Source organism: Pezoporus flaviventris, unplaced genomic scaffold, assembly GCF_033815535.1.
Source record: "Pezoporus flaviventris isolate CSIRO_AGI_PZ_B2104156 unplaced genomic scaffold, CSIRO_AGI_Pfla_v1 ptg000176l, whole genome shotgun sequence".
Classification (NCBI taxonomy): Eukaryota; Metazoa; Chordata; class Aves; order Psittaciformes; family Psittacidae; genus Pezoporus; species Pezoporus flaviventris.
In genome coordinates, this window is record NW_026892724.1 from 1,164,084 (window position 1) to 1,184,298 (window position 20,215).

At 59.7% G+C, this 20,215-nt stretch overlaps 3 protein-coding genes across 6 annotated transcripts; 2 read left to right on the forward strand and 1 right to left on the reverse strand.

Moving 5' to 3' along the window:
* Positions 1–3,675: 3,675 nt before the first annotated feature.
* AK2 (adenylate kinase 2) lies at positions 3,676–10,454 on the reverse strand. 2 transcript variants are annotated; one of them, XM_061440882.1, is made up of 7 exons: positions 10,310–10,454; positions 9,713–9,910; positions 8,011–8,121; positions 7,824–7,918; positions 6,967–7,039; positions 6,243–6,438; positions 3,676–4,382 (listed from the first exon to the last, which is right to left on the reverse strand). In XM_061440882.1, the coding sequence occupies exons 1-7, from the start codon at positions 10,421–10,423 to the stop codon at positions 4,375–4,377; spliced, it is 795 nt and encodes a 264-aa protein (XP_061296866.1). In that variant the 5' UTR covers positions 10,424–10,454; the 3' UTR covers positions 3,676–4,374. The 2 variants fall into 2 exon arrangements, with proteins under 2 accessions (XP_061296866.1, XP_061296867.1); XM_061440883.1 differs by lacking the exon at positions 3,676–4,382 and having other exon boundaries at positions 5,393–6,438; positions 9,785–9,910.
* A 1,091-nt stretch (positions 10,455–11,545) lies between these two features.
* AZIN2 (antizyme inhibitor 2) lies at positions 11,546–16,484 on the forward strand. 3 transcript variants are annotated; one of them, XM_061480287.1, is made up of 9 exons: positions 11,546–11,656; positions 12,883–13,033; positions 13,113–13,286; positions 13,935–14,107; positions 14,221–14,352; positions 14,640–14,805; positions 15,172–15,513; positions 15,732–15,940; positions 16,250–16,484. In XM_061480287.1, exons 2-9 carry the CDS (start codon positions 12,935–12,937, stop codon positions 16,389–16,391), a joined length of 1,437 nt encoding a protein of 478 aa, XP_061336271.1. In that variant the 5' UTR covers positions 11,546–11,656; positions 12,883–12,934; the 3' UTR covers positions 16,392–16,484. The 3 variants fall into 3 exon arrangements, with proteins under 3 accessions (XP_061336271.1, XP_061336270.1, XP_061336272.1); XM_061480286.1 differs by lacking the exon at positions 11,546–11,656 and adding an exon at positions 11,847–11,958; XM_061480288.1 differs by lacking the exons at positions 11,546–11,656; positions 15,732–15,940 and adding an exon at positions 11,847–11,958.
* Positions 16,485–17,940: 1,456 nt separating this feature from the next.
* NDUFS5 (NADH:ubiquinone oxidoreductase subunit S5) lies at positions 17,941–18,695 on the forward strand. The gene is made up of 2 exons (XM_061480142.1): positions 17,941–18,156; positions 18,436–18,695. The coding sequence occupies exons 1-2, from the start codon at positions 17,941–17,943 to the stop codon at positions 18,538–18,540; spliced, it is 321 nt and encodes a 106-aa protein (XP_061336126.1). The 3' UTR covers positions 18,541–18,695.
* Positions 18,696–20,215: the final 1,520 nt, after the last annotated feature.

Sequence of the window (20,215 nt, forward strand, 5' to 3'; positions counted from 1 at the left end):
GTGCAGATCCCATGATCATCCCTTTTGCAGTGCAGGCAAGTGCAGGGGGAACAGCAGGGAGAGCCAATGGAGCAGTGCAGGTCAAGGACAGGAGGGGTGACTTGGCCCCTCTGCTGAAGGAGCTCCCGGTGCCATTCCCCGCATGGCTCCGGAGCAGCGGAGCAGGGTCAGCTGCTGGCCATGCACAACTGCAGCTGCAGGCACTGCAACTGCAGGAGAGCAGCGTGAGCCCTTCCCTGCCCAAGCTGCCCCCGGAGCCTGGCTCAGGCTGTGCCCAGCAAGGACTCATTTGGGAGCCCCTGGGCCCATCCAGAGCTGGCTCCCTCCCAGCGAGGGCTCAGAGCACTGCCAGCAGGGCCTGGCCTCTCCTCTCCTGCCCGTGTCAGCCCCACAGCCACCTGAGTGACAACGCTGCAGCCTCCAGCCCCTGCTCCCACACAAGCCCCACAGCAGCACAAGCTGTTGCTGTTTGCAGAGTTACCATCAACCGGCACCCCAGGCCCCTGCCCGGTGCTCCCCATCGACCCAGCAGCATCTGTGCCTTCATCCCGCAGCAACAGCCCTCACTAAAGCATCTTTCTGCTCCTTACTGCCACTCTCCTCTCGCGTGTACTCTCAAGCATTCCTGGCTGCATTTCTCCCTGGCCATACTGCTGCCCCCAGCCCTTTACATGAATTGGGAAACACGGGAAACGTGCTGTTTCCCAGCAGGGATGTGACGGGAGCATCGGCCTCTCCCTGCTCTTGGATTTCAAACAAGGTTTCTGCAGCCCTCCCGAGCATCTGCTTTGTGCCTCTGTCACCTCCAGCACAGAACTGCTTTCTGACACCCACAGCACCGGGCTTTGGACCCCAATGTCCTTTCCTCACTCACATACACCTCAAGGCTGAGTGCAAGTCAGCTTAGCACAGAGGGAGTGGGTGCTAACCCCCTTTCTGCTTTGCTATCGCTGCCTGCGTATAGGTGCAGAGTCCACACACCCCTGCCATGGAGCTGTAAACCCAGCAGCTTGTTCAAGTGTTCAAGCCCAGCTTTAGGATTAGCAAGAGCTGAAATTCCACCCCCAGGGCCCTGGGCCAGCACAGGGGTAGTGCAGGGATGCTGCAGGGCACAGAGGTGACCGTCACCCCTTGTTCTCTCCCCTCACAGACCAGATCCCGTTATGCAACCGCTAAAAGGCAGCACAGCATCCAGAGTGGATCCAAGGACTTCGTTGGTTTGCCTTCCAGATCCCCATCCAGAGCGCTCCCAGCACCAGCTGTGCACCGTGGCTGCCTTCCCCACAGCCACTGCTTCCTGCAAGGGCAGGATAAGTGCTGAGCCTGCTGGAGAGCTGCAGCTCAGGCTCCCCCCTGCAAACACGCGCTGCTGGGCTGGCTCCCAGTGCAGCAGCTCAGGGGCTGCAAGCTCCTCATTCCTTCAACCAATGACTCCTGCTCTAATCCCAAGCGAGCGCCCTGGTCCCCTTGCCCACTCCCTTCAGCCCACGCTGGCTTTCCCCGCACAGCATCAGTGACACACACACACTGCTACACTGGGGGGATGGCTTCGCAGGTTTGGACCAGCCAGGCTGCCAGGGCATTGTGTAACGCTGCCGCTGCCCGAGCGCCATCAGAAAGAAGCCAAGGCAGGATGGGAGCCCAGCAGATGCCCCCCCTGCTGCCCCCGGAGCATCCCTTACCTCTGCCAGGAGCCCGCTCCCGCTGCAGCTCTTCCCTCCGCAGTCTCCCTGGCTCCCCGGTCCCCACTCGCCTTCCCTCTGCGCCACCTCCCGGTGTGATGTCAGCCCGGCCCGGCCTCCGCAGCCGCCCCATCACACCCCGCTGCTGCTTCCCTTCCCTTCCCCACGGTTGCCACAGCGACAGGAGGGGGAATCCCGGCCCCTGGTCCTCCACCTCCCGGAGCCTCGCTTGGTATCATCCACTGCAGCGCTTCCTCAAGAGCCTGGAGACCAGGCAAAGGACACGGTGACAACGGGGAGCAGTGGCAGGCAAAGGCCAGGGACAGCTTCCTGGCTTAACCTGCCTGGAAGGGAGGGCAGAGGCAGCCATGGGAAGCAGGCCCAGGCAAAACAGGCACTCACCATATCCACAGCCATTCCCACTGGTGTCCCTGGTGCTCCTTCCCCTTTCCACCCCCTCCATTCACTGCTCTCCACGAGTTCTTTGTTCCTCAGCCCCTCTGCGCTTTCCATCTCAGGGCTATGCCCATGTGCACCACGATACAAACTGTACAGACAGGGGCTTTGTGCTGCTTGCCCGCAGCAGGTGCCCCTTGCAGCCACTTCTCACTCCGAAATCAGAGATCAGGTATGGAGCAGAAGCGCACGCCCACCTTCAAACCAGACCCTCAGGAGTCGGTGGGCTCATTCTTACTCCCCACAAAGGTTTTCCTGCACCCCCTTTGTCACAGATGGCTCCAGCAGGAGGGGAGAAGGGCAGATACTGTATTTTTAGGACTGCAGCACATTTTTAATGGGAAGCAATGGCCCAGAGCTTCTCAGCCCTCCCCCATCCAAGAAGCTGCTGCTTTTCAGCAGAAATCTCTCTGCATTAGAGAACAGGTCACTTCCTCTATCAGGAAGAATTCAGTGTCCTATTTGATGCTGGTCCTTGGGCTATAAATAGGAATTTTCCCCTTTTATAGCTGCTGAATAATTGGGAGGCTGAAACACGAGCAGAGTTTTCAAAAGAGTGCCTGATAAGCAGCTTGCTGGAACGGAATGGGGGAACAGAAGGGAGCTGCAGCGCCTGCAGAGCAGCATGCGCGGAGGGAAGAGTCAAGGGCAGCTTGAGAGAGACGGGTCACAGAGCAGAGCCACCTACAGAGGCTGGAGGATGGAGGTAAACAGCCTCCCCACAGCTCATCCCATGCTCCACACTTAGGTAAGCATCAAACAGAAGCAGCCCAGCTCAGAGGAGCCAGGATTCTTCCATCCCACGTACTGGAAAGCCAGGAGGAGCAGGCAGAACAGGTTTTTAAACAGCAGCAGGCAAGCAGTAGAGGACACAATCCCAAACCATGAGGAAGAGCCCGGCTTAACATCCATCAGCAAAAGAAATAAGGGAAGGACACCACAAACTTGCCTTCAACAGGGAGGGAATGCTAAGTGGAGGTACAGAGAGGTGCTAAACCCATCAGAGCACAGAAACAGGGTAAAGGGAGGCCAGGAACTGCTCTTGTTCCCCGTGTTAGAGCAGATTTTACCCTTGGTACTTCAAGAAGCACCAGTGGAGGGGAACAAAGAGACACAAGAAGCTACAAAAGGCAGAAAGCAACCGAGCAGAAGCAGAAGATAAAGCATGAGGGTTCCAGTTGCTGCAGGAGGAGAGAAGGAAATGACATCAGCTCCTGCATGCACTGGCAGCGTGAAGGGAAAGTAGAAAAGGTTTGGAATTCCATCCCTGAAAGAAGCTTTGGCCAGAAAGGGTCAGGATACAGAGTGCTTTCAGTGCCATGCCTGAAGAAACAGGAGAGAGCGAACCAGAAGACACCATTGCCATGGTGATAAAGCATTAGAACACATCCAGCAGGGAAGAGGAAGAAGAATTCCAAGCCACAGTTCCAACTGCCCAGAACATCCTCAAGAAAGGATCAGGCCCAGTGTTAGTTGCCTACAGTGGCATCCAGCTCCTCTCCCATAGCCTGCAGGGCAAAGAGGACACAGCAACAGGTACAAAAATGTAAAGGGGTTTTTATTCTTGATTCAGAGGTTAGACAAAGGCACCATTTGAGCTCAAAAGAAATGCAAAACCAGCCCCATTCAGTGTTAGCTCTGCAATCACCCCAGGAAAAAAAAGGCTCTTTTGCATTTCTCCAGCATTGTGAGAATTCCAGCTTGGTCACAGTGAAGCCACCCCATTGCCAAGGCAGGCACAGAGCCACAGCCCCTCTGCTCAGCCCAGAGCAGCCCCTGTGCCAGGGCTCAGGAATGCAGCAGAACAAGAACTTCCAGGAAAAGACCTGGCATCTTTTTTTTTTTCCCCTTGGTCTTTCCATGAGTCATTTGTTCAGTTTGGTCCTTGCTGATAGGAAGAAAAAATCATAGCAGTGGCCTCAAGGTACTCAGGAGAGAAGCCTGGGACAGCATCTACCCCTCCCCTCCTCACAGGCCAGGGACCTGGTCCCTGCTGGGGATGTTTCACCCTGTGCCATGGTTTTCCCTCCCCAGTCAGTGATTTGAAGGAGAAGCCCATCTCTTCACAAAGATTGTGCTGAATAAGGAATCCAACCAAAAGCCAACCAAATCAGCCCCCAAGCCCCTTGTCTACCACCTCCTTCCCTCCCCTCCCATGTCGTACCCCCCCTTCCCTGCTGCAATGGGTGCTGGAGCAGTGTGCAGCGTGTGGTGGTGTCTCATCTGCTTCGTGGAGTCACTCAGCTGGAATAAATGGGAACAAAAACATAGATTTAGGGAAAAAAATAAAGAAAACCCCCCAAGTAATCATGGTTTAAGGCAGGAAAAGGCTGTGAGCTGGATGCAAAGAGCACAAAGGGGGGAAAGAAGAGCGTAGAACACATTGTTCTTGCTGTGGAGGAAAACCATGGCCAGATCCAGGAATGTCAACTGCTTGGGAAGCCTTCCCTGGGTTAGAGCAGCGTGCAGGGAGCTGCAGCTCTGACTCTCTCAAGATGCTTTCAGCTGAAAGCTGCTTCCACTCAGACCTTCTTTATAGTCACACAGACACTGGGGCAGCTCTAACACACGCTCCCCTGGAGCCCCACAGTCCTATGCCACACACCAGTGCTGCCCTTTCTCTCTCCCCCCATCTAGAGGGTCCCAGTGGACCCCGAGAGCTGCTGAGGAAACCAACACCGTTCACTTCCAACCCCTGTCTCCCTGCAGCCACGTGCTTTCAAGAGCAACAAGTCAAGTGCTTTCAGTTCCCCATGATATTCCATTTACTGGAAGAGGTGGGTTTCCATGAAAAGGATGCCTGAAGACACAGAGTGATTCTCAGACAAAAAGAGCAGCTCCCAAGAGCAAAGGATTCCAGAGGATGGGGCATCCAGAGCGGACACACAGTCCCCAGAGCTCAGTGTGGGAGGGAGACAGCCCAACTCCCCCAAACAGGAGGGGACTCCACCACCAAATCACTCTGTAACACATGGAAGGCTAAAGGCCAAAGTCTCATCTGGGCCAGTCTGCACTGACAGCAGGGTCCTCCAGGCCAGGCTGGAGTGCCACATGGGCAAAGGGCACCGGCAGCCCTGCAGGGTCACCACAGAGCAGTATAATGGCACTAAGACACCGCACACGGTACCCTAACGGAGCAGCAGGATGTGCCCAAGGAACAAAGACTTTTCCATCAGCTCACAATGAAGGTCGCCGGCTCAAGGACTCATGAAGCCAGTGGTTAATAACGCTGTCTTGGGCCCTGAGAAAGCAGCTGTTTGGCAATAAGGCTTTATTTAGGCTGTGGGATCAGGAGCAGCTCAACACATCTTCATCTCCTTGGCCAAAGCCAAGGCAAGAGTGAAGAGATAAAGCCCATGTCTTTTTCTTGTCCTCAGATCACCACAGTGACTGTTAGGCTCTGACCAGAGACTTCCAGTTAAAGCAGAAAGCACCTCATATTTGCTAGATTAGGGCCCACAAATGAGAGGCTGAAACCTCCCCAGCTCTTACTCCCCCTCTTCTGCCCTAAAACCCCATCAGAATGGGAGGAAGATGGGCTGAGCTCTCAGGTAAACCTGCCCCACAGAGAATAACACCCCCAGAACCAAGACAAGCTCTCGGCCAGCCCTGAGCAGCAGCACTCAAACCGTCCCTCCCCAGATGACACGCACACAGAAAGCCCTTCACCGCTTCCTAAAGTAACCCTGTGTGTCATTGCCTACAGAGCATCACCTACCCAGCACCCAGGCCTGCTCCCCAACCTCCTGCTGGGGAGCAGCCAGGAGGAGCTGGAAGTTCAGCTCCTTCTAGAGTGAAATAAAAGCCTTTAGAGCCCGGGGATGCAAACCCCGCTCCCGGCAGCGGGTGCTCGGGCTCGCCGCGACCTCTAGAGGCCAAAGCTCCGGCATCCGCAGGCACACAGCTCCCGACATACAGAGACCGTTAACAGCTCCTTTAATAGGGAATCAGCACAGCCCTGCCTTGGGCCGCGTCCCCTCCTCTTCTACTCTGCTCAGCTCCTCACCCTCCCTGGCCCCAGAGACAGAGATGGAGAGACAGAGAGAAAAGCGGGAGAGCTCCGTCCTGGGACAGAGCCCTAAATGAACATAACCAGGTCTTTACATGTTGCTTTCGAGAAGGCTGCCAGGATGCTGGCAAACACCACGTCAGGAGACTGGGAGGCATCCACGGCCGTGTGGATCCCACGCTTGCTGTAGTAGGACACCAGGGGGGAGGTCTGGGTGTGATAGGCCTTCAGGCGCGTCCTCAGGGCTGTTTCATTATCATCCGAACGGCGGATGAGGGGCTCTCCAGTGACCTGGGAGAAGCAAGGGGACAGTCTCCAGCTGGCTGCTGCCTGGCACGCTGCCCCCTTCGCTCTGCAGCTCTCACAACCCGTGCTCCCCTCCTCCAAACACAGCCCTGAGCTGCAGGAGCGATGCCCGGGTCTGCAGGGGAGAGCAGGGCGAGCCCAGCGCAGCCAAAGCAGTCGCTGAAGACACGAGGGTTCAGCATCATGGCCATTCCCCCACACACCACTCTGCTTGCTAAAAGCAGCCAAAAGAGGCTTTAAGAGCAGGCTACAGTTGCTCCCCAGGAGGGAAACCAGTCACAACCCACTGCAGCTTCAGCTATGGACAGAGTCCTGCATGGCTCCATGGAACAGCCATGCCCTTCACTCATCCCATGCCGTCGCCTCAGGCTGCCCAGGCAGATCCCCACGCTCCCCAGAAAGCCAGGACAGGAGGCAGGAGAGAAGGAAAGCAATGAGGTTTTGTCCAGGGATGCTGCAAAGCAGCAGCTAAACCCAAAGCAAGGGAAGCTGCAGCCTGGGGAGCTCACATACATCGTCCTTCATGTGCTCTTTCGGGGGTCTGAACTCCTCGTGATAAGAGCGGCCGCTTGCTGGGTGAATCAGCCTGAGACAGAAAGCAAGAGTCAGCAAAGGACAAGCTCTCCTGAACCTCAGACTCAGCAGCATCTGAACATCTGCAAGAGCAGCCCCATCAGCCTCTCTGTGCTCAGAAAAAAAGCTCTTCTGGTTATTTCTGTACCAAGGGCCTCTTCAGGACCCTGAAAAAAGCAGCTGTGCTAAGAGATGGAGCTTTTGCTTTATGCTTTCCTGGGGAAGAGAGCCAGCTTCTGGAGATGGGAGGGTGACACCGGGCAAACAGGGGCCATCATGGACCACAACTGACCCCAGATAGGATGTTCAGCAGTGCTGAAATATAGAATCACAGAATCCCAGAGGGGTTTGGCCTTAAAGCTCCTCCAGCTCCAACCCCTGCCACGGGCAGGGACCCCTTCCACTGGAGCAGCTTGCTCCAAGCCCCTGTATCCAACCTGGCCTTGAGCACTGCCAGGGATGGGGCAGCCACAGCTTCCCTGGGCACCCTGTGCCAGCGCCTCAGCACCCTCACAGGGAAGAGCTTCTCTCTAAGAGCTCAGCTCAGTCTCCCCTCTGGCAGGTTAAAGCCATTCCCCTTAGCCTGTCCCTGCATCCCTTGTCCCAAGCCCCTCTCCAGCTTTCCTGTAAACCCCCTTTAGATACTGGAAGACTGTTTTAAGGTGTCCCTGGAGCCTTCTCCTGCATAAAGGAGCAGCAACAGCTTCAGAAGAGCAAGAGCACAGCCTAAAGGCTGACCTGGGTCACCACACTCAGAGCAGGAAACCCCACATCCCGAGTGGGAGAAAAGGATTTACCGGCCGGTGATTCTCCGGATGAGCAAGGAGTCGGGAATGCTGAACTCGATGACTGAGTCCAGCTTCTCTCTCCTCTTGTCCAGGAGCTCATCCAGCTGCAACAGAAAGTACCCACCTCAGCAGGACAGCGGCAGAGGAGCTGGGGTCCAGGGAGGGAGGAGATGCTGGAGCAGCAGCTCACACGTACCATTTCCGCCTGCTTCACCGTGCGCGGGAAGCCGTCCAGGAGGAAGCCGTTCTTGCAGGGAGGAGAGTCCAGGTTGTTCTCGATCAGCTCCACCACCATGTCATCACTCACCTGGGGAGGAGGCACAGGAGGGATCTTAAAGGTCTTTTTCCACCCCAAGTGATTCTAGGACACCCCGATTTTACACACAGCCCCTCTACTCACACCGGGCTGTTTGAACAGGCATCCCTGGTGCCAGAAGACAGGAGCTAACAAGGTGGAAGCTGTGTGTTCAGACCTGAAGCACTCCCTGCCATGGGTGTCACCCACCACCAGGCGGCTACTGCCACATTCCACACCAGGGACTTGGACCAGTGCTACCACATCTCTGTTCCAAAGGTTGCTGGGTTTCAAGGAACACCAGCAGCCTGAAGGCAAACTCTGGAGATGAGGGAGGTCATGACATAACCTCTACTTCCTGCTACTGCGTACCTTCACCCACAGGGCCCTGCGGAAGCCAGGAAGGGTGAAGCAGTTGCTCATTGACTCATAAACCTGGTGTGAAGGTGAATGCCTTCAATGGCTGACAAGCTCTGCCCTGGCTGCCTGGTTTTTCCCCACATACCACCGAGATTAGCACCCTTTGGGAGGCACTAACAGGCACGGCAGCCCCAACAATAGCTGTTTATACAGGAGCTCTCCTCAGCAGAGCTGTTTTCTCCAACACCCACAGCTGGGACCCAGCAGGATCAAGGACCAGGCTGTGCCAACACACAAACAAGCACCCTGGGATGGGAAGCGCTGGGGTGGGAGGAGTTTGGGGAAAGCACCAAGCCCCTTCTGTGCGTTCCTGATTACTGCCTTCAGAGAAAGGGGTTCTGCTTCCTAATCGAGCCCAAAGCCCCCTCCCTGAGGCCAAGTTATCACAGAGCCAGAGCATGGTGCTAGGCCGTACCTGCACAGCAGCCTTGTGGAGCTGCCCCGCACACACGTGGCAGATAGCACCAGCAGTGCCAGATAACAGCCCTATCTTTCATAACCAGCTGGGCTATTGCAGGCTCGGTGTTGCAACGCAAGCCTGGAGTGAAAGCTGGAGCTAGGCCACGCTGTCCTCCCAACCTGTGGCCTGCAAAGTCTCTGTGGGGGGCTGTAAGTCCATGAGCCAGCAGCAATGCCCAGGATCTGCCCCATACCCCTTTGTTTTGGAGCACATCACTGCAACTTGCTGTCCCTAATGACATATTTCAGTCATTTTGCCAAGCCCCTCAGAAAAGCAGTGTGTCAGAGGCCCCAGCTCTGTCCCCTGGGAATCCAAAGCATCTCTTGCACAGCATTACCCAGTGCCCACTGTATCTCAGCAACACCCCTGCATCTATTTTTGCATTACAGGCAAATGGCCTTCTTGCAGAGCTGGGACCCTCTGAACAAAGTCATCCAGCCCAGAGGAGCCCAGGAACGACGTGAAGCGAAACCAGAGCTACAAAGCCTGACTGTAACAGCCTGCAGCTCCAAGGAAAAAGCTTCACTTCAGTGCTGAGGAGCCAGAGAACCCCTTGCACCCAACCCGAGCACAAAGAGAGACACTGGCTGCTGGTAAGCAAGGAGCAACTGTGAAGAGGAAGGGCGTTTAGAGAGGGTGTTTACTCCTGCGGGATAATGAGAAGGGAAACCCCCGCCCTGCAATCTGCCTCCCTCCCCTTTTGTCACCGAGGCTTCTAATTACCAGGTGGATTTGGGCTGTTCCCATTCCAGCGCTGCCACCCGCCTCCCCTCCCACCACACCCCCGGTACCCACCAGCTTCCCGGCGTCCATCGTCTCCTTGAGGCGCTTGCCCAGGTCGGAGCCCGAGGCCACCATGGCCCGCAGCATGTCGCCGGTTGCTAGGTGGCACACGCAGTAGGTCTCTGCCAGCTTCGGGGCCTGCGGGAGGACACAGACACACCGGGGGGGTGCTCAGCGGGAGGGCTCCGAGGGGCTGAGGCCCAGGCAGGGGATGGAGCCCCAGCGCGGCCTTGCTCCCGCTCTGCGGCCGGCAACCACGTGGCAGGGCCCGCCGGCAGCGCCGGTGCCGGGGCCCGGATACCGGGTCCCCGCGGCCGCCCGTAGAGAGTGGACCGGGACAAAGAGCACGGGTACAGGCGCACGGCTGAGCCCGCAGCGGGAAGAGGCACGGAGCCCCCGGGTCGGGTCGGGTCGGGTCAGGCCGCCCGCCCCGCTGCCTCGGCGACAGACGCGAAGCCGGACACCGGCGTCACCCCAGAGCCGAGCGGGCCGCTCCCGCCGCCGCCCCGTTAACACCGCCCCCCGGTGCCCCCTCACCTGCGTGCCCTTGCCCGCACCGGGCGGGCCCAGCAGCACCGCGCGGATGCCCCGGCGGAGCCCCGGACCCGAGGCCTGCCCGCGGCCATCGCCCGGCTGCGCGCTCGGAGCCATGGCCGCCGCCGACTGCGCGCCAGCCCCGCCCCGCCGCCAATGGGCGGGAACTCCGGGAGCCACGTGACTCGTGGGCGGGCTTCGGGGGTATGGGCGTGGCTTAGCGGAGAAGGGGAGGGCTTGCACGGGCGGTGGGCGTGGCTTTATTTGAAGTGGGCGTGGTCTCGTTGCCAATGGGCGGGGTTTCACTGGAAGTGGGCGTGGTTTCGCTGGCCGTGGGCTCGGTGCGCTCCCCGCGCCGCAGGCGCTGCCGGCCCGGTGTCACGGCGCACTGCGGTGCTCCGCCGCACGGTGCCCTGCTCTCTGCACCGCTCCCCCCCCGTCCTGCGCGGCTCTGGCTGCGGTCAGAGCCAGGATCTTACAGGAGACAAGAGCTCCCTTGGCCCTGATTGCCAGGAGAGCTCATGGCAAAGCCAAGACCTCAGCGTTGAGTATCCAGGATGAGTCGTTCCCTTCCACCTCCTCTGCAGGGGCAGCTGAGAGAGAGCGTTGTCTCCTCAGTGACACCAGAGAGGGAGCTGTAAATGAAGCAAGAAGGAAATGCCCTGCTCAGCCTGCAGTGTTTGCGGGATGGAGCGGTGGAACCGCTTCCAAGTGCGCAAATGCGGCCAAAGACAGGACTGAGGGACCGAACGGGGCATGTGCGTGGATGGCAGAGCTGGATCCGCTGCTGGGGAACCCACCGAAGCTGGCAGCAGCCCCAGCAGGGCAGAATCAGTCCCTGTGAGCTTCCTGACTCACCCCCCACCTCGCCGGTGTCCCAGCCAGACAGGGTTTAATCTGCAGGAAGCCTCCTTCCCCTGGCAGCAGTATCTCAGAGGTATTTTGGGCTCTCTTCCCCTCCATGGTCCCTGTGCACACCATGACTGGCTGCAGGAGGGCTGGGGGTGAGCTGCCGGCGCGGGGTAGGGGGCTCGGTGGGGCTCGGGGTGTCTGCTGGGGGCAGCCCCATCCCTGGATAAGGTGGGCGAAGGGTGGAGCATTCCTCAGAAGGGATGAAGGATGCTCAGAGGCAGCTCAGCCAATGGGGTGGCTGGGTTTGGTTGCCATGGCTATGGTTGGAAGGCAGAGCAAGGAGGGGGGTGCTGGGATACAACGGGTCCAGGGCCCGCCAAACACAGGGTCTGGGGGCCAGGGGCAGGCGGGGAGCTGGGGCAGGACAAGAGGCACGGCTGGGGCCACTCCATTCTCCTGCACGACCTATGGGCAAAGCCTGTTTAAATGCTTTCTAAGGTAACTGCGGGAGGACGACACGGGGCTGCGTGGGGCTGCCGGGAAGCACAGCCGGGAGGGGGCTGAGGAGGGATGCCTGTGCTTGCTGAACGTTGGGAATGATGGCTCAGTGCCCCTCACCAACCCCTCGCCCTGCTTCTGCCCAGAGACCTCGGACCCCCAGCAACAACAACGCCTCGGGGTGCAGCGGGAGCTCGGCGTTCCTTGGGGACCCCCCCTGGCATTGTGCCTAGGCACTGGGAAGGAGGCATCGGACCTTGGGAGGGAGGGATAAGACCTTGGGAAGGAGGCATCAGACCCTGGTAAGGAGGGAATGTCTGTCTGTGGCATGGGCTGGCAGGAATGACCCACTTAAATGACATCATTTCTGTGCCAGCCGGGGGGGGGGTGAAGGGCTGGTTGGTGATGGGCAGTGAAGGGCAAGGCTGGAGGAATCACTTTTCTTTCCCACGTACGAAGCTTTAAGAGCCTCAAACTCCATTTTTTTTACCCCGTTCCACATCTCTGGAATTCACTGGCAGTGCTTGCTCAATGCATGGCACCATCCGGCTGCTCCGGGTCAGCGTGGGCCTTCCCTAGTGCCGCTCCAGAGTGTTGTAAGGTCTCTGAAGGGGAGGAGATGCAGCTCTGATGTGAAACCTCTGTCTCCCACTCACTGCAGGTCAGGGAGACCTGTAAAAGCCCTGGAGCTGGACCTGGAGTGGGAATGTTCCATGTGAGCTTGCGCTGGGTCATCAGCTCCCTGCATTATGGGATGGGCTGGATCCAGGGGAGCCAAGTGTGTGAGCTTAAAGCTCAGTGTACGAGTCAGGAAACACCCTGCAGCTTAACTTGTCCCCTTGCTCCACACCCTGTCTCAAGGGAGGGAAATGAAACTGGAACCACAGCAGGGATCCAGACCATCCTCAGCGAGTGGCCTGTGCTGTGCTCTGTCAGGGTGCCTCTTTCCATGGGGCTGTGTGCCTGGGTCCATGAGACAGGAAAACCACAAGGGTCCTTCACCCCATGCAATGTACAGCAGATCCAGCTACATGCCAGAGCGTGATGGGACATGTCCTGGCATCTATAGGCCATCTGCTTTGCAGTGAGCTTGGCTTTGGTGCTAAACTTGCTTTGGGTTGGTGCCTGAGCTGCAAGGTCTGGAGCTCAGGGTGTACACTGGTGAAGCTTCTGGACCTTGCTTCTCGCATCCCTTTCCTTGTTTTCCCACTGCGTTGCATACTTAGACACTAAACCCTACTCGAGAAGACCTCAAACTCACGTTACCGCACCTCAGCCATGAACGGGTACTTGAATGAGTCCAACTTCATGATGGTGGAGGAGGGCTTCACCACCAGAGACCTGCTGGAGAACCTCCTCGTGGAGCCGTGCCAGGCGGTGAGGGCCGATGCTCGCTGCTCCCTTGGCAGAGGTTGGCACGGGGGGGCCAGTGCTGCTCACTGCAGCTTTCCCCCAGGGTGCCCAGCAAGCCTTCTTCGTGGCAGACCTGGGGGACATCGTGAAGAAACACCTGCAGTTCCTGAAGGCCCTACCCCGGGTGAAGCCGTTCTTCCCTGTTAAGTGCAACAGCAGCGAAGGAGTGATTCGGCTGCTGGCGGAGCTGGGGACAGGCTTTGCCTGTACCAACAAGGTAGGGCTGTGGGAGAACAGCCTGGGGGAAGCATCCTTTGGGCATTTAACAGCTGGGCTTGGTCGTAAAGGTCTTTTCCAACCTGGTTGATTCTGTGATGAGAAAGCAGCAGGGTGCAGGTTTCTCCTCCCAACACAGCTCGGAAATCCATGGCCTCTCTGGTGGCTCAGGCTTGTTCCCTCTGACCCTCATTCCTGCCTCTGGAACTGGTGCCCTGGCTGGTGGCAAGGCAGGTCCCTGGGGGGCTGCTGCCAAAACCAGCCAACTCCTGGTGGCTTTCAAGCTCCCTGCGCCCTCCTGCAATAGCCAGATTCCAGGGAGGAACCAGAGCTGAGCCGCTTGTACACAGTTAAATGGTACCAGGAGGAGAAAGTGCAGGGTTGTGACAGGTCAGAGCAACGCTGCCACTGTCACCCTCGCTGCAGCTCGCAGGGGACACACACACCAACCCCATACCTGCTAAACCCCCTCGTTTCCTCTCCTCCTCATCTCATTCCACTCATAGACATCCTGCTGCAACCTGCCCTTACCAGGACAAGGTCTGGCATGATCCCTTTGAGCTCCTGTGGCTGTTCCCTGGCAAAGCCCAGGCTGCGATGCTGGCCCAGGGCTCAGCGAGGTGCCAACGTGTGTGTTGTGTCCCTGCAGGCAGAGATCGCACGGGTTCGGAGCATCGGAGTCCCCCCTGACAAGATCTTCTACAGCAGCCCTTGCAAGCAGGTTGCCCACATCAAGTATGCAGCGAGCCACGGGGTGCAGCTCATGGCCTTTGACAACGAGGTGGAGCTGAGCAAGGTGGCCCGGAGCCATCCTCAGGCTCGGTGGGTGTCCAGCAGCATCACTGCACGGGGGGAGCTGGTGTAGGAGCTATGGGGTGGCTGTGGGGTGATAGAGGGCCTGAAACCCCTCAGCACCGGGTGGCTTTGCTCTGCAGGATGTTGTTGGGTATCGCTGCTGATTCCAGCCCTTCTGCCCATCCGAGTATGGCATTTGGGACCACGCTCAAGTCCTGCAGGCACCTGCTGGAGATGGCGAAGGAGCAGGCTGTGGAGGTGGTTGGCATCAGGTACAGCGCGTGGTCCTTTATCCATAGGGACCGCATGGAGGTCCATGGAGCCATCAGCAGCTCTGGTGGGGAGAGAGGTGAAGGCAGGGACCTGGGGAGGTTGACCCTTGTGGGACCAGTTTGGGGCAGGTTTGGACCTCAGAGAGGATCTGGGGGGCTCTGAGGGGCTGGTCGGACACTCGGCATTGGGATGGTGTGTGGGACCCGGTGAGCGATGGTCCCAGCGCTGTGTCCCCTCCCGGCTCTCTGGGGATACAACCCCTGCTGACACAGGGGCTGTTCCTCAGCTTCCACCTCGGGAGCCATGGCCTGGAGCCTCAGGCCTTTGCTCAGGCTGTGGCTGCAGCACAACTGGCCTTTGACATGGGCACGGAGCTGGGCTTCCAGATGCACCTCCTGGACATCGGAGGCGGATTCCCTGGCACTGAGGACACCAGGGCCCGGTTCAAAGAGGTGCGTGGCTCCCGTGCCTGGGTCAGCAGGCAGAGAGTGGAGGGTGCCTGGGTCTGGCTCCTGCAGAGGGGCTGAGCTAACCCAGGGGGTACATTTTATCATGGAGTCGTGGAATGGTCTGGGTTGGAAGGGACCTTAAAGCTCATCCAGCTCCCCGGGCAGGGACCCCTTCCACTGGAGCAGCTTGCTCCAAGCCCCTGTGTCCAACCTGGCCTTGAGCACTGCCAGGGATGGGGCAGCCACAGCTTCCCTGGGCACCCTGTGCCAGCGCCTCAGCACCCTCACAGGGAAGAGCTTCCTCATCTCCAGCCTGAACCTGCCCTGTTCCGGTTTGCTCCCATCACCCATCGCCTCCCTCCCCTCCAGATGGCTGCTGTGATAAACTCTGCCCTGGACTCGTACTTCCCGGACGGCCGCGGAGTGGAGATCATGGCCCAGCCAGGGCGATTCTACGTCACCTCTGCCTTCACCCTGGCTGCCACCATCACTGACAGGGAGGAGGCCCCCATGGAGCATCCCGGCTCTGACAGTGGCTGGGATGGGACCAGCCCCGCCGAGTGCCCGAGCCCTCCTGAGCCCTCTCCCTGCTCCTCTCCAGAGGACTCTGCCAACAAGAAGAGCCTCGTCTATCACCTCAGCGACGGCATCTACGGCGCCTTCAGCTGCCTCCTGTTTGACAGCCCCTGCCCCACACCTCAGCTGCCCAAGGTGAGGTCCCTCGCTGTGGGTGACATCGAGCCCAGCCCTCCTCTGTGCCCCCGGGCTCCATAGCAGAGGGGAGCCGGAGTCCCGGGGCTGATGCTGCCCTGATGAACCAGCAGAGCTGCAGCCTGTCCCTGGGCTCCCGGGGTGGGTGGTGATGAACCAGGTCCCTGTGGCTCCGCGATGGCCTCATTCCCAATGGATACCCCATCGTTTCCCTGCAGAGACCCTGCCCTGACCACCCCTCGCACAGCAGCAGCCTCCACGGCCCCCTTGGCCATGCAGACGACCGCCTGGCCGATGGCCTGGCCCTGCCCCAGCTGCAGGTCGGGGACTGGCTCGTTTTTGAGGACATGGGTGCCTACAGCATCAGCACGGCCCCCCCGGGGCGGCCCCAGCCCCACATCACCTACGCCATGTCCCGCATGGCCTGGTAAGAGGGACATCACCCTGCATGTCCTGCATGAGCAGGGTGCTGGGGATGGGGTGTATCCCATGGGAAACACCGCCTTGATTTCCACCTGGGCTCTTTGCCCAAGGGAAGGGGTCAAATCTGAGCACCAGAAGCTGGGAAAAGCTGGTTTCAGAGGCAAAACTCCTCTGGTTTTTAAGCCTTGACAGGCTTGAAGCAGTTTGTTGCTGGGGAAACCACCTCTGGCTTCAGGGGGACAAGGGAGCCCCTGAGCTCCCCCGTTCCCAGCCCTATCCTGCAGCATTCCGGAGGGGCTGCTCTCTCCCGCAGGAAAACCGTCCAGCTCTTCCTTGGGAAGCCACCACAACCCGGAGACGACCACGAGAGCATCTGCACCCCGCTGTCCTGCGGCTGGGAGATGGCAGAGTCCCTCTGTGTCACCCCGGTCTTTGCTCCAGCCGGGATCATCTGAGCCCCGGGAGCACGGGACGCATCCTGCCCGCCGCCGGCATCGCCCCGTGGTGAGGTCTTTGAAGCCTGTGCCATAAAGCCTGTTTCTCCTGCCCGTGTGCTGTGTGTGCCGCCGGGGCAGCAATGGGGCCGAGCAGGTTTGGGCTCTGGGAGTTAGGGAATTACCGGTTGTCCAGAGCTTCCGAGGAGGCGTTTCCCAAGCGCGGGTGGCCGGGAATCAGGCTGCAATAGGCAGCTGGGTGCTGCGCTCGTAGGGAAGGTGGGGCTGTGCCCCCAAACCTTGGACACTGCTGGGGTATGGGGATAGGGTGGGTGAGTGCCAGGCGGGGGGTGCTATGGGGGGGACTTGGGGCTCCCACCCTCATCCCTGAGCTCTTGGCAGCCCTGATGGAGGGCTCTGCCCTGGGAGGGGGGGTCCTGCAGAGAACCCAAACTGCCGGAGAACAGGGACACGGAGAGAGCCCAGGGACTGGGAGCACTGGGGGCACTGAGGGGGGCCTGAAGTGTGGGGATGGGGCACACTGGGAGCACTGGGACTACTGGGAGCACTGGGAGCATTGGGAGCATTGGGAGCACTGGGACTATTGGGAGCACTGGGAGCACTGGGAGCATTGGGAGCATTGGGAGCACTGGGAGCACTGGGACTACTGGGAGCACTGGGAGCACTGGGAGCATTGGGAGCATTGGGAGCACTGGGAGCACTGGAAGCATCGGGAGCACTGGGAGCACTGGGAACATTGAGGGCACTGGGAGCATGGGGAGCATTGGGAGCACCAGGAGCACCGGGAGCACTGGGAGCACTGGAAGCACTGGGAGCACTGGGAGCATTCAGAGCACCGGGAGCACTTGGAGCACCGGGAGCATCGGGAGCATTGGGAGCACTGGGAGCACTGGGAGCACCGAGAGCACCGGGAGCACTGGGAGCACTGGGAGCACCGGGAGCACTGGGAGCACCGGGAGCACTGGGATTACTGGGAGCACTGGGAGCACCGAGAGCACTGGGAGCACCGGGAGCACTGGGAGCACCGGAAGCACCGGGAGCACTGGGAGCACCGGGAGCACTGGGAGCACCGGGAGCACTGGGAGCATTGGGAGCACCGGGAGCGCCGGGAGCACTGGGAGCATTGGGAACACCGGGAGCACTGGGAGCACTGGGAGCACCGGGAGCACTGGGAGCATTGGGAGCACCGGGAGCACTGGGAGCATCGGGAGCACCGGGAGCACCGGGAGCACTGGGAGCATTGGGAGCACCGGGAGCACTGGGACAGCCTCTGAGGCAGCCGCAGCGGCCGGCAGGGGGCACTGGGGCGCGGCGGGCGGTCTGTCCTCCGCGCCGCCAGGGGCGCTCTACCGGGACAGGCTGCTCTTGCCTCTGGTTCATCTCCTCTCCCTGGCTCCGCCGGAGCCTCCCAGCCGTAAAGCGCGGGGCGGGTGTCGCGGTTGCGGTGGCGCTTGACGGCGGGCAGCGTCGTGAAAGGCCCGTGAAGGACGACGACGGCGGCGGCGGCGGCGGCCCGGTCGTGCCCCGGAGGTGTTCCCGTCTTGGAGCCATGCCGTTCTGGGACCTGCAGCAGCAGCTGGGCATCGATGTGGACCGGTGGCTGCTCCGGCAGAGCATGCCGCAGCCTCACGGCAACGCCGGCGCCTGTCACGCCTTCGAGCGGGAGTGGGTGGAGTGCGGGCACGGCCTGGGCCAGACCCGCGCCCGCCGCGAGTGCCAGCCCGAGTACGAGGACTTCATGGAGTGCATGCACCGGACCAAGCTGGTGAGTGCCGCCGGGGCCGAGCCCCCTTCCGCGGGGGGGCTGTGGGCTTTGCGGGCCCCTTGCTGCGCTCCCCCCCCGCCCCTCCAGTGCTCAGCAGCGGTGGGGAAGCTGCCGTTCCCCTGCGGGCTGGAACCCGGTCATTAGCAGTATTAAACCGTGTTGTAACAGCCTGGAAGTGTTGCAGGGGCTGAGCCCCAGGGCGCGGGGGGGGGCTCTGCATGCGCACAGCTTTGGGGACCCTTCAGTGCTTCCCCCCACCCCGTGTGTGTCCTCGGCCAGGCTGCGAGGCTGAAAACCATCCTGGAGCAGCGGGACAAGATGATCAGGGAAGGGAAGTACACCCCCCCCGACTACCACAAGGGCAAGGAAGACCCGCGGCCGTGATCCATAGGGATGTGGCTCCGCGGGGAGGCGTCGACGTGGGATTCCTGCGGGAAGAAAAGCCACGGCGCAGGCGGGTGATGCTGTGGGGCTCCTGCTGAAGGGGAGGGACACCGCAGCGGGCACCTCTTGGGCCAGTAAATGTCTCCTTCCCAACAGCCCTTGACTCTGTCTTGGCTTTATTTACCGAGTGAAGCACAGCTCAAGGGGCTGTGCTGGGGAGGTCCTGAGACATCCCAAACCCCTGCAGTGGTGGGGACCTGCCCTGGAGGGGGTCAGATGCTCCTGGAGCAGGGGACCTGGTGCCTTTGTGCTTCCAGCCCTGCGCTGACTGCAGGAAAACCACGAGGAGTCAACTGGAAGTAAAAATCCCACCACCTCTCCAAGCTTGTCCTGCAAAACCTCATCTAAAACCCACCAGCACGCAGGACTGGTGTGTACTGGGCTCCTTCCAGTCACTCGCCAGGCACTGGAGTGGTGGATGAGGGGAAAACCTGGTACAAGTAGTTCATTCCCACTGGGATTCAGAGCAGTAGTGGGTGGATTTAGTTTCTCTCCTGCCCTTCCAAGGTGGTGGTGCGGGCTTTGCTTTGGGATCCTGTGTCAGTGGGATCCACTTGGCACATTTGTACCTCCCCAAGGCAGATGTTTCCCCCATTCCCTCCAAATCCAGCCTGGATTTGTAAGGGCATTAAAGCAGGTGAGTCCCTGGAAGAGGAGAGGGGAGTGCTCTGAGCTTTAATCCATGGTTTTAATACTGGTGATTGTGGGTTTAATGCTTAATCTTTGATGCAGGTTTTGAGCTCCCTGATCCTCACAAAGCCCCACCCTGGGATGACCAGCTCTGTCCCTTGCTGGTGCTGCTGGTCTCTGCCTCCTGCCCTGCTAATTCATGCCTTTCTCCATGGATCATCCCTTTGGACACACACCTCTGTCTCCAGCTGGGAAATGGCCCCTCTCAGGGGCTGTGGCAGAGCTCCTGGCTCTCCAGGCACCCTGTGAATGATTAACCAGGTGGGGGAAGAGCCACTGGTTCCAGGAGAGCTGGAAATCAGCCTAAAATCCTGCAATGGTTTGGGTTGAAGGGGCCTTAAAGCTCATCCAGCTCCAACCCCTGCCACGGGCAGGGACCCCTTCCACTAGAGCAGCTTGCTCCAAGCCCCTGTGTCCAACCTGGCCTTGAACACTGCCAGGGATGGGGCAGCCACAGCTTCTCTGGGCACCCTGTGCCAGCGCCTCAGCACCCTCACAGGGAAGAGCTTCTGCCTAAGAGCTCATCTCAGTCTCCCCTCTGGCAGGTTCAAGCCATTCCCCTTGGCCTGTCCCTACATCCCTTGTCCCAAGCCCCTCTCCAGCTTTCCTGCAGCCCCTTCAGGCACTGGAGCTGCTCTCAGGTCTCCCCTTCAGGAGCCTTCTCTTCTCCAGGCTGCCCCAGCCCAGCTCTCTCAGCCTGGCTCTAGAGCAGAGCTGCTCCAGCCCTCACAGCAGCTCTGTGGCCTCCTCTGGCCTCGCTCCAGCAGCTCCACGTCCCTCTTCTGTTGGGGTCCCCAGTGCTCAACGCAAAGAAAACCTCAGAATTGGAGGGTTTGACTTGAAGGTATCAGTTCAGGTGGACTGTGCCAGGAGTGAGCAGCCAAGATCTCCCAGTGGGACCCTTCCCTGGCCACAGAGCAGGTGC